The 11,531-nt window shown below is 41.7% G+C and overlaps 2 protein-coding genes across 2 annotated transcripts; both read left to right on the top strand.

The window, feature by feature from the left end:
• The first annotated feature begins 2,134 nt into the window (after positions 1 to 2,134).
• LOC120411237 lies at positions 2,135 to 4,628 on the top strand. Its single transcript, XM_039564730.1, has 6 exons — positions 2,135 to 2,233; positions 2,607 to 2,787; positions 3,089 to 3,248; positions 3,455 to 3,575; positions 3,963 to 4,199; positions 4,446 to 4,628. Exons 1-6 carry the CDS (start codon positions 2,138 to 2,140, stop codon positions 4,626 to 4,628), a joined length of 978 nt encoding a protein of 325 aa, XP_039420664.1. The 5' UTR covers positions 2,135 to 2,137.
• Positions 4,629 to 4,820: 192 nt separating this feature from the next.
• Positions 4,821 to 11,163, top strand: LOC109145231. The gene is made up of 13 exons (XM_019288597.3): positions 4,821 to 5,072; positions 5,354 to 5,545; positions 6,024 to 6,191; positions 6,347 to 6,487; positions 6,909 to 7,110; positions 7,415 to 7,501; positions 7,659 to 7,778; positions 8,247 to 8,395; positions 9,015 to 9,101; positions 9,721 to 9,867; positions 10,198 to 10,392; positions 10,664 to 10,770; positions 10,932 to 11,163. Exons 1-13 carry the CDS (start codon positions 5,025 to 5,027, stop codon positions 11,161 to 11,163), a joined length of 1,875 nt encoding a protein of 624 aa, XP_019144142.3. The 5' UTR covers positions 4,821 to 5,024.
• Positions 11,164 to 11,531: the final 368 nt, after the last annotated feature.

Genomic DNA, 11,531 nt, shown 5'->3' with positions numbered 1-11,531 from the left:
CGATCGCTGGGGTGACCACTGGACTTGTCCTGGTGCTGGCAGCCTGCCTGGCACTGGCAGTAAGTACAGGTTACACAGAAGCTTTTAGAGAATGTGATAAGATTTGTGATCAGCTCACAGTTTATGTGTTCCCTTAAAGCTGAAAAGCAGAATAAATTGTAGCCCAGCCCCATGTTTTCTAATGGGGTAAAATTCATCCCCGTGAACGGATCCCATTAAAGCCCCTATAGATACATATCTATAACCTCAATATGCATCCCATCAAAACCTGGTTCATAAACCTCTCAAAGACAGTCAAGGTATGGATGAATTTCATTCTTATTTTCTGATTCATCAATGAGAGAACAATTTACTTCTTCAAGTGTCTGACCAAAACTGCCTCAAAATAAAGAGAACATAAATAAGTACTGCTTTTACTAAAAAAACCTGTCAGAAATGAATAAATTTCTTCAACTTTTATTCACATGACATTCAGGTTTGCTCTCCTAATTCCCACAAAAGTGACCACAACACAGCTGAGATCAGAATCAAACCCAAGCTGGTGCTTCAGACTGTAAAACCCAAAAAAGTCATTCATTTTCAACTTTAGCAATTTGGAATTCAGCAGGATTTTTTTTTTCCTGCAACCAGACTCCTGAGGTAATGATAGAAAATGTGATTTATTCACCCAGCAGATGCAAAGAACAGATAATTACACTTCCTTCCCCTTGGTTTCAGCTGGGATCACTAATTCTTCTGGTTAAGAACAAATGAATGATTATTAATAATTAGAAACCAGACTCTCAAGGTCTTTGCCCCACAGGTGATGATGGATCCTGGCTGTTGAGTGAATCACGTTAATGGGAGATGTAAAAATAAAGAAAGGAACTGATTGGTTTCATTTTGTGGTGTCTTGCAGCTCCTGTGCCAGGGACTGGGCTGGGCACAGAAGGGCAGCCCCCGCCCTGCGTTCCGAAGGCAGCAGCTCAAGTACAGCCTGGACAGATATTCCTCCAAAACTCCAGCTGTTTTTGCCATTAAAAAACATCACCCCTCGCTGCAGCACAAGGCTGGGAACTCCTGCAGCGCTGCTGGCACAGGTCAGGCAACAAAAACCCCCAAAAACCCGGGGGTTCTGCACAGAATGGAACCAAAACGCTCTGTCCAGCACTCTGCAAAGGCTGCTGCGTTCAGGGATTGACAGGCATTTGTACTCAGAACCAGCCTCAAATGAAATAAAACCCCCACAATTAAGAAAGGAAAATTCCTCTTGCAGCCTGTTTCCTGAGGAGAGGGGATGCTTGGGAGCCTGAAGGACAAATAGACCTCGAGGCCTTTAACACCAATGTTTTCTTTGAACTTCTGCTGAGGCAGTCCCAGTCTGTGACCACCACGCTGGGCCACTTCAAAGAAGAGGTAAATCATTATTTGGGGCTGCTTTTTATGTAGAAAAGCCTAAAACCAAGCAATTGTGTCTGTCCCCATTGTTTTATCAACCCCTGACTATGAGGTAGATGCTTTATTTCAGCTTTCAGCTGTTTAGAAGATGATAAATGAATCTATCCTCATTTTATTAAGCATTTTCTTTATACCCTGCACAAGTGGGAAGAGGAGTGACCTTAAGGCAAAATATTTTGGTTCTCTTAGAATTTTTTTCTCTTGGTACTGAACTGATATAATTTTTGGAAAGTGACTTCAGCTTCCAGCTTCAATTTTCTATCTGTAAAATAAAAAAAAAAAAAAGTGGATTTTCTACACTGGAAAGCTGCAGGTTAAACTGAGGAGAGATTAATAAATGAATACATGGGTATGTTATTCGAATTTTATAGTAAATATCTAAATTTTGCTGCTGAAATCGATAGGAGAGCATTTCACAGCCCAAAAATGAATCCACCCGTGGCACTCCTGTAACTCCAAGTGGGGCTTTAAGGACAGCAGAGGGAGCTGGATCACAGCAACAGATAAATAATGGGGAGAAATCATCATTCCCCAGTCTGAGCCAAGCTGGAATTGATGCGTTTGTACCAAAAATTGACCCCAGTTTGGGGTTTATTACATAAAAAAGGAAAACTTCACCAGCTCCAAATTATCCCTTCACTCCTAACGTCATTTTTATTTTCATTTTGCACCTCAGGTAAAAACGCTGTATCACGGGGTAATGAATGAAATATCCTCGCTGAAAAACCTTTGGATAAAGGCTCTGAGCATCCCAGGAACTGGGCAGGATGATGAGAGCACAGTGGCAAAACAGCAGGTAGAGCTCAGCTCAGCAATATTTATAAATGAAACAAATTGAATTTATACATGGAGTAACAAATTGAATTCTCTTCTAGAAATTTTAGGCATGGCCATGTAAGATGTTACTTTTGGTGTAGCAGACATTTAATATTTTATAGGCTGCAAAAGAATTAATTGCAATGTCCATAAACAGGAGGTGACACTGGGTCTTTACTTCATTTAAAGCTGCTGCTATTGCAGAGACATTGCTGAAAGATTAATTATTATTATTATTATTTTCTCAGAGGTTTCATCTTTGAAAACTGCATAAATTCATCTGCTTGAGCATGTGGTGCAGCTTCTATTTTTGGCAGGCATCAAACAGCTCTGTCTGCTCTGTGCTGTTCCAGGTGCCTTTCTCTGGGTCACCACAGAGCTTTGAACACTCTCAGACCACCAGGTTTTGTGGCCTCAGCGGGGTCTCAAGTAATTCATGGGAGGTGATCCCACAAAAACTGATCCCACTGCTCCAGTCTGTGATTCAGATGCTGGAGGAAAACAGAAAAAATGGTTTTTCACCTGAGACTCCAGGTAAGAGAGAAGAGAAAGGCACTGCCACTGCCCTTATTTTATTCTTATAAAAATTTCAACTTTAAATCCAGAGAATTCTCCATCCAACAGCTGAAAATCAGACTTTGATCCCGTTTTGTTAAAGATGTCCTTGGGCTTAACGAGCAAATTAAATTTGTATAAATTTGCCCCTGAGTGGGATGAGCCCTGAAATCACCTGTAATTCTCAGTTTCCTTTGTCAGCTCTCACCAAAGTTACAGTAAATTTGCAAAATAATTAATTTCTTGCAGTAAATATACTTCCCTCCTGTTTCTTGTACAGGCTACTCCTCGAGGAGCACCTTAAAAGCCTCTGCTGCTCACACAGAGGTGTCAAAAAGTGAAGAAAATCAGGAAACCATCCCAGCTTCCATAACATCCCCTGCTCTGCTCCCCTCACCTGCAGCAAGGATCACCCACATGCAGCAAGAAATGCACACAAGGTCAGAAACTCTCATTATTCTCTAATTTTTGGTCATAAAAATACCTTATTTGCAAGTTTTCTCCTCAGGAAGTTTCTCTTTGGGGGTGGCATGTGGTTCAAAAGGAGATCCCCGATCTCCAGGTGTGTGTGAATAAGGGAAGCGCTGCTGGCAATAATTATGGAAAAGCAGAGATGTTTTCAGGCTGTCTGCACATCTGGCTGCAGGTTCCTCTGGGAGAAGCACAGCTGGGAGCGAGCACAGCTGGAAATATCCTTGCTGACACAAGAGATGGGCGCTGTCTGCTCCTTCTACCAATCATCCAAGGAATGCCACGAAGGAAACTGGGTAAGGTTGGCATTGGGTCATCTCAGATTTCTCAGCTGACACACAGGAGAAGAAAGTTTCCCCCCCTTCCTATCCAAATTCCTTTCAGTTTTCCCACATTGCTTCCAAAAATTGAAGCAAAATTAGAGAAGGAAAAAAAAAAATCTTCTGATTATGGCAAAGCAAAACAGAACCTGATTTAGTTTTCCTCTCTCAATATTAAGGCACAAGAGGCTTCAATTTTTAGTAACTCTTGGGTACTTAATCCCACTGATGGCACTTAAATGAACACGAATTTCTAGTTTCTGGCTGAGTATTTGACACCTCAGGCTCAGTATGACCCAATTCCCATTCACCTGGTGCTCCTGGATTGTGCAGATGGTTCAGCTGGGATGTCCATCATTTCAGGGGACGAAGAGCTGGACTGGCACACTGGATTCACTCCTGGAAGAGCTCTCAGAACACCACAGCCAGGCTGGCCAAGCCCTGCTCCAGGGACACCTGGAAGAAATCAAACATTCCAACCTCAGCCCAGAGCTGACAGTGCCCAAACAGCCCCAACACTTCCTGGAAGAACTTCCACACCAGTTATCCTTTTGTCTGCTTGGCTTGCAAAGCCCAGGCTGTGACCTCAGCGAGCAGCAAGTGAGTTTGAGACATTTTCTCTGTGTTTTGTCACCTCACTGCCATGCAGGGATGGATGTCACCCACCCTGGGTGGCACAAACACACGGCTGGCTTTGGCCGTCCCACGGTTATCAGAGCAGCTTCAATATTCACAGAAATTCCAGTGTTGCAGGTGTCCCTGGGATCTGGACTTCTCTGGTCCTGCTGACCACAGAGCTCTTTGTTGGAGTGGGAAATCCCCACCCTTTTTTGATCTTTTTAACAGAAACATTCCCAGGAAATCGAGCACTCCCCAGCCCCTGTAACTCGGATGCTCCAGGTTTCAGGGATGAAGATTGTAAAGCTGGAAGCTCTGAGACAAGTGTGTCTGTACAGAGTCCTGGATCTCTATAGTGACCTCCAGGTAGAGGCATTTTGTGATTTTCATGCCTCATCCCTCCCCGCATGAGCCTCAAGGCATCTCACTCAACTCCCAAGTGCACAAACGCCCACCCTGACCAAAAATCTACAGGGGTGCAAGGACAGAAACCTCCCATGCAGAACCCCACTCCTCAAATCCCTGTAATTATGCCCAATGCTAGGAAAAATAGGTTCATTCTACTAAAAAAAAAAAAAAAATTCTCCCTCTGCTTACCTGCTTCAGACTGGGGCTTGCCCAGAAGATGTGAGCAGGACCCTGAGCAGGCTCAGCTGCAGAAATCGAGGTGAAGAAGCCGCCCGAGAGGCTGCTGAGAGCAGAGAGGAGCAGCAAGCAGCCAGAGCAGTGGCTTTCCTCCAGGAGCACCATCAGGAGGGGGATCTGCTGAAGGGTTTGAATGCACAATCCGAGGCTGAGCTGAGGAAAATGCAGGCACAGTTTAGGCTGGAGCTTCAAACACGGACAGAGGAAAAGGTACCTCAGCTAAAACATTGGGATTGTCATTTATGAACAGCCACACAGAGCATGGAGAGCTCAGTAAAACCCCTGGCCTAGTTATTTCAGCAATGTTTTATGGGATTCACAATTATTTAACTTGTGCTGTCAAGGGAAACTTTTAAAAAGTCTTTTGGGAAGCTGATGGATTCCATTATTTTTAGGATGGTTAATTTTCTCCCCCTCTGGATTCCTAATTTCAAAGTTGCAACATTTCCACACTTCCCTCAAGTCTGTAAAACTTTGTTTTTTCTCCCCAGCTAAAAGCCAAAGAAACACAAGTGATCCAGGAGACCAAAGGACAGAAATTTGGGAATCTTGTGGCCTATTCCATCCTCTCCCAGAGGCACCTAAGGCAAACAGTGACTTTGCTCCAGGATTGCCACAGGCTCAGGAACGTGGCCCTGAAATCCCAAAAGGAGGGCACAGGCCTGGAACACCTCGTGGTGGAAGTAAAATTCTCTTTTTTAATTTAAAATGCTCTAGTTTAGTTTAGAGCCTGCAGTGTGTTGCTGCAAAACTTTACAAACTCTCAGGAACTGCGTCTGTTTAGAGAAATGTTTCTAGAAATGAAGCCAATTCCAGATTAAAAGATATTCTACTCATTTTTAATGCCACAAGGATTGAAACCATCCTGGGATTTTCTACTTCAGATCCAATTTTAACACAGATTAACTTTATGGTCCTTAGAGAATCATGTATCTATTTTCAGTAGATATAGGTTTGTTATTTGGGTGTTTATTAATAACAAAAATAAAGGACTGCAAGGTGCTTTTACCCAATTTCCACTGCTTTTTTTTTCCCAAAAACTTTGTGTTTTCAAAACTCTAGCTTTTAAACCTGTCCTCAATCCATTGTGGAGAAACTAAATTAACAAAAGGAGGTTCAGATATTCCAGGTTGTATTTCACATGACCAATCTACCTTCCAGGATTTATCAATGGATGATGACAGCAGGGACATTTTGCAGCTCCTGAAGGACAACACAGAGTATTTCTTTTTAGTGCTGGAATTTATACAAGCTGTAAGATTATTGCAGCTGAGAGAAACCCACTTCAGGGAAATGGTGAGAAGCTTAAAAGGCTGCAGCCAGGAGAAGGTAAAACTCAAAATAGATTTCTTTGCACTCTGATTCAGAAAATAATAAATAATTGCTGTTCTTACTGTGCAGAGGACTTTGTTCTCCAAGTATCAAAGTTCCCAAAACAATACCAGGATCTTTGGGTTTGGATCTTTTTTTTTTTTCATTTACAGTTTGTGGATGAAGCAGAGGCCACAACCAATGAAGTGAGAAAATTCAGAGAGCAGAAAACAAGAAGGCTGAAGGAACAGCTGAAGCACTTCCTGGAAAAGAAAAGAACTGAGAATATTTCAAGTAGCTTTGATCCATTTCAGGTTAGAAAAGAGCAAATCCCAAATGTTTTTTAATTGAATATGGACAGGACATAAAATTAATGGTATAGTGTTGATGAGACCGTGCCTGTAGCTGCGCTGAATTATGAAATTCCCATTTCATATGTGAATATATATACAAATATAATATAAATGTTATCTATATTAATACATATGAAGAAAATGGTTGAAAGTAGAGAACAGAAATGTAATACTATAGGAAACTGGAAAGGGATAGGAGAAGAACAGCTGCTTAAAATAGGTTGTGCCCAAAATGGTGAGTTTAGGGGTTTTGGAGTTGTTTTTTTAACTGATTGTGAGGACTAGACCTGCCTTATCCACAACACAGAGCTCACCCTTAGAGGGTCTGAGAAATTTAACAGCTTTTTACAGGCACTGTTTCATCTCTTTGTTTTCCTTGTAGAGTTTGATGAAGGAATGCACTGAGAGAAAGTCTTCCTCAGGAAAGGATTTCCAGCTGGATTTGCAGAAGCTGAGAATGAGATTAGAAGGAGATAAAAAAGGGAAAATGCAGCAGAACAGCCATTCCCCATCACACATCACCCAGGATTCCCAGATTCCAGGGACAAAGGCAGAGGATCAGCTCCTCTTGTTCCTGACTAAGAGTAAGGCAGAGAATTTAAATGACCTGTGATTATTTTTTGATATTGATGCATTACCTGGGGGTCCCTGATGGAAATGAACAGGGGAGAGATTCCAATACACTTCTACATTTTTAAACATCTTCCAAAAATTTGATATTTAGTAAAAAAAAAAAGAAAAGTACAGCTTTTAATCCTACCAGTTCGTTTCTAAACTGAGGCCTGAATACTGTGTAGGAAAGTCAAAATTAGCTTATGGAAAAAGAAATGGCTGTAAGTCCCTCTGGAATTATGCCAGATAACGCCTGCAGATATCCTGTCCTCACAGATATCAAGGTGCTGAAGCAGGCAGAACACCTGATGGCATCCAGGATCACCCTGCTGAAGCCTCAGCTCACAGCACCTCCTCTGCAAGGTAAAAAAATCAAAGTCATTTTGATGACTTTTGTTCTTTTTCCTGCCACTGTTTCACCTTGTCCCCAAAAATCCCCAGGCGTGAAGTGTTTGCTCAGACAAACATGGTAAGAAAAGGATTGTTTGGGGAAACAACATTTCTACATTTCTTTACACAGGGGATGGAATTAAGTGTAAAAAAGCCTCTTTTCTCCTCGGCCTCCTGAAGGAGGTGAACGATGAGCTCCGAAGTCATGCAGTGGCAGCTGGGCTGGGACAGAGCCAAAGGCTGGAGAAAAGTAAATTTTAGCATTTTTCCTTCTCATAAAACAGCCAGAATTTGGTGTAATTGGAAGATTTCTGCTTCATCCTTTAGGGAGCTGTTGGTTAGGATCAGATTTTGCTGCACAGACACCTCAGTTATTCTCTCCTTTAGAGGAGAGGGCTCTGCCAGTGAAGGAGAGAGACTCAGCACCCAAATCACCTGAATTTGCTGCTGACCAGCTCTAAGCCACATGTCATTAATGCCACTTTTCCAGACCTTAATTGTGAGAATTTTCTCTAAGAAAAGTAAAGTTTTGGGCATTTCCTTGATCATCTTATAAAAATTCACAATGCATCAACAGGGATTCATTTTGCTTTGAACAATATTATAACAAAGATGAGAAATGCAGTTTTTTACCCAGCTGTATTGCAGTGTTACCTCTTGGACAAACAAAATGCAAATAGAAATCAATTAATCTAATGAAACTCTACTGTTCTTGCAGCAGAAATTACTGCTCAGGGCATGCAGGAGTCCTCGAGGAGTCAGGAAAGAGAATTAACAGCAGTGGATCCTGCAGCCCTTTCTCCCAGGGAGTTTGTGGTGTTCCAGTACGGCCTCTCCATCCTACAATTCCTCACATTTCACATTAAAGTGAGTGTTTAAAATCTGATCATCAGCAAAACTTACCCAAAAATACCCTTCAGCCAACAGGGTACTTACTTTTACTAAGTAAAATCAATTAGACAATGACAAATGTGCAAATACTGGGAAATAAATTCCACTTCTGTTTTCTCCACAACAGCATGGAATTGTTTTCCAGTCCAAAGATCCACAGTCAGTTCTTGTATTTGTTGTTTCTTGAGCACACCACTTAGGAAATGAGAAATTAATCCCTGCCTGCTGCATAATTTTGTAATAAAACATATTCCCTTTAAACCTCAGAACAAGGATTCTCTCATTTTCTCTGCACAGTTCTTAGCACACCTCTGGGTAAACTCTCCAGGGTGTTTTGTAACAGCATTAAATAAATAACAATAATAAACTTGTAGTGGCTCCACCCAGAGCTCCAGGCCTGGAGCACACTTTCATTTACTTAATTAAAAAGCTGGCAAGAGGAAATCCTAAGGATTTTCAGTCTCCATTTCCACGCGGATTTTTTTGGCTCTGTGCACCCACTGCAAATCAGAGCTGACATTTAATTGAACTTAGATCCCATTAATCTCTGAGGTGCCTCCAGTGCTTACAGCAGCATTTTCCCTTCTCTTTGCAGGCTCCAGAAATCACCCTGTGCGTTGCCTCCAGCCTCCCCCAGAGCCATGCCCCAGGCGATGCCTTCAGGAATTCTTTCTTTTATCAGGTTTGTCCACCCCACATCCGTGCAATATTTTTATCTCCATCAAGTTCCAGGAGACTGGGAAGCAAAAGGACAAGGACTGAATATTTTCTGTAAGTCGTACAAGCTTGATGCTTTCTAGGAAAGAAATATATTTATGTAAGAAATCATCAAATGCTAATAATCTCCAGATATCTCTGAGCACAAACCTAACACACCCATGTTTAAATCCATTAAATCAGCTCTGATTTTCCAGTTTCTCCTGACCAAGTTCTACCACTTTTCATTTCTACCAAATTCTCTCTAGGTCAGCTTTATAGGAGTCAGTGTATCAGCATTTTATTTGTTATAATTAAATTACAGGCCACTATAAACAAATTACAAAATGTGACTATTTAGTGTTATTTTTTAAAGTTTTCTAAAGTTCATAAAATATAAATCTAAACCTGCCTAGAGCAGAGAATACAGGAATGCTTTAAATTCACACCATAGATCATTTCATGAAGTCCTGTGCACATGGATATCCCCCAGCACTGATTCCAATCCTTGCACTCACCTGAAACTGAGATAAACCACTGGGAGGGCTGAGCCAATTCCTGCTGTGCCCTTGTCCCAGCTGGGGATATTCCTTTTTTTCCCCCAGAATTCCAAGAAGAAACTCTTCATCTTGAGGGATTGTCTGGGCTCTGTGGGAAGTTTCCTGCTGCTCCTGGTGCACTGCTTGGCTCGCGTCACTGCTGGGGACCTCAGCCACGACACCAACCCCATCTTCCTGAGGCTTTTCCACCAGGTACATCAGTATTTTCTCAATGTAACCACATTCAACTAATTCCTGTGAAAAATTCTTACTTTAAAAGAGAAGGGTTAATGCTGCCAGAACTGAGGAGATAAAACCCAGACAACTCCATTCTAACCCCTGCCTGGGCAGTAAATGGGAGAATCCAGCAGGAAAAGCTCTTTATCATCACAGTCCTAGCTCAGAACACAGATAAATTCATTGGAAAATAAAGAGGGAACTGGAATTTTCCTTCCCAACACCTTGGTGTGATGCAGGTTCTCAAAACCTTTCAGAAAGTCTTTTTTTTTTGGTGTTTTTTTTTTTTTTTTTTAATTTCTCTAGGCTCTAAAGGCCTGTCTTGGTGAGATGTTCTCCCTCAGACTGCAGCTCTCAGCAGCTCCCCAGGGGGATAAATCCCACGGGATAAATCAGATGCTGCTCAAGGAGGAACCACTCTCCACAGAGGAAATAAACCTGATCTCCCAACTTTTTGAAGTGAGAGCGAAAAGCCACACAGCCACAGAACTCCTTGAGAAGGTAACAAAAAAAAAAAAAAAATCACAAGATCTGGTTGGAAAAAAATTCACCACCCCTCATTTTTTACTTTGTTAGAGTGGCAATTAAATGGTTTCAAAAACCCAGCTAAGAAAACCCCCTTCCTAAGCAGGAAGGTTAAAATAAATTATTTAATTTCATGTAAATCATTAGGTCAGCATAAACAGCAATACCATGAAAAGATATTTAAAGAGTCTACAAAAAGGCTTAAAATTAACATTTATCTGCTCTCTCCACTTCTGTGTTCCTGAAGAACCTCTTGCTCCGTGTGAAACCTGAGGAAACACTCAATGACAAGAGGCTGGGGAAGAAAAAAGAGGATTTCCTTCATCCCCTGAGCAGCAGTGGAAGGAGAGCACGGTGAGAAAAATTAACCAGGAGCTATTATTTACTATTTATTACCCCACCACCCTGTACAGTGAAATTTGTCTTTCTGGTTTGCTCCTGTGAAGAGCCTATGGATAAAATTTTAATACTGGCATTTCTTCCCTCTCGAATTAAACATTTCCCCTGTTTTTCAGCTTTGAAGAGGAAACTGTCAATTCCTCATCCCCTTCAGAACTGGAGGATAAAGTGGATGCATTAACTGAGGAGCTGGTGCACATCATAGAGGATGAACAGCAGTTTTTAAGTAGTAAAGGCAACGAAGATCTGCTTTCTTATTACCTTGAAATAACCAGTGTGGAGAAGGAGAGTTTGGTAAAACAAATAAATGCATTGGAAGAGGAAATAGCCCAGGGCAGAAAGTTGTGATGGTGCTCAAAACTTGGTGGTTCGGTTCCTGCTACTCTGCATTAATTTGGCATTAGGCTTCAATCCAAAGAAAATCCTCTATTTTTACCTTAATTACAATGTATTTTTCCTCTCCATCCTACAGGCTCATTAAAGCAGGAGTGAAAGCAGTGCAGTAATTTAAGTGACAAGACTTTGGCCAGAGGAACTGCCATTTCTGGCCACAGCCAAGTGGTGAGAAGAAATATTGCTGCAAAAGCCCAGACTCAGAGTTTCCAGGAACAGGAGCAAAATATAGACTCACTCAATTCCTGGTGTTAAATAAATTATTCTTTAAACCAGTGCATCCCTCCAGGAGGTGTTCTGAGGCCTCTGCAGCTGAGAGTTGC

Source organism: Corvus cornix, chromosome 24 (assembly GCF_000738735.6).
Source record: "Corvus cornix cornix isolate S_Up_H32 chromosome 24, ASM73873v5, whole genome shotgun sequence".
Classification (NCBI taxonomy): Eukaryota; Metazoa; Chordata; class Aves; order Passeriformes; family Corvidae; genus Corvus; species Corvus cornix.
The sequence above is the reverse complement of the archived record's forward strand: the minus strand, read 5'-3'. Positions and strand labels throughout refer to the sequence as shown.

Coding starts and splice junctions, on each gene's coding strand:
- LOC120411237 (XM_039564730.1), top strand. CDS start 2,138: ATGAATGAAATATCCTCGCTGAAAAACCTTTGGATAAAGGCTCTGAGC. Junction 2,788..3,088: donor TTTTTCACCTGAGACTCCAG/GTAAGAGAGAAG, acceptor TTTCTTGTACAG/GCTACTCCTCGAGGAGCACC. Junction 3,576..3,962: donor AATGCCACGAAGGAAACTGG/GTAAGGTTGGCA, acceptor CCATCATTTCAG/GGGACGAAGAGCTGGACTGG.
- LOC109145231 (XM_019288597.3), top strand. CDS start 5,025: ATGCAGGCACAGTTTAGGCTGGAGCTTCAAACACGGACAGAGGAAAAG. Junction 7,111..7,414: donor CCTCTTGTTCCTGACTAAGA/GTAAGGCAGAGA, acceptor CTGTCCTCACAG/ATATCAAGGTGCTGAAGCAG. Junction 10,393..10,663: donor CCACAGAACTCCTTGAGAAG/GTAACAAAAAAA, acceptor GTGTTCCTGAAG/AACCTCTTGCTCCGTGTGAA.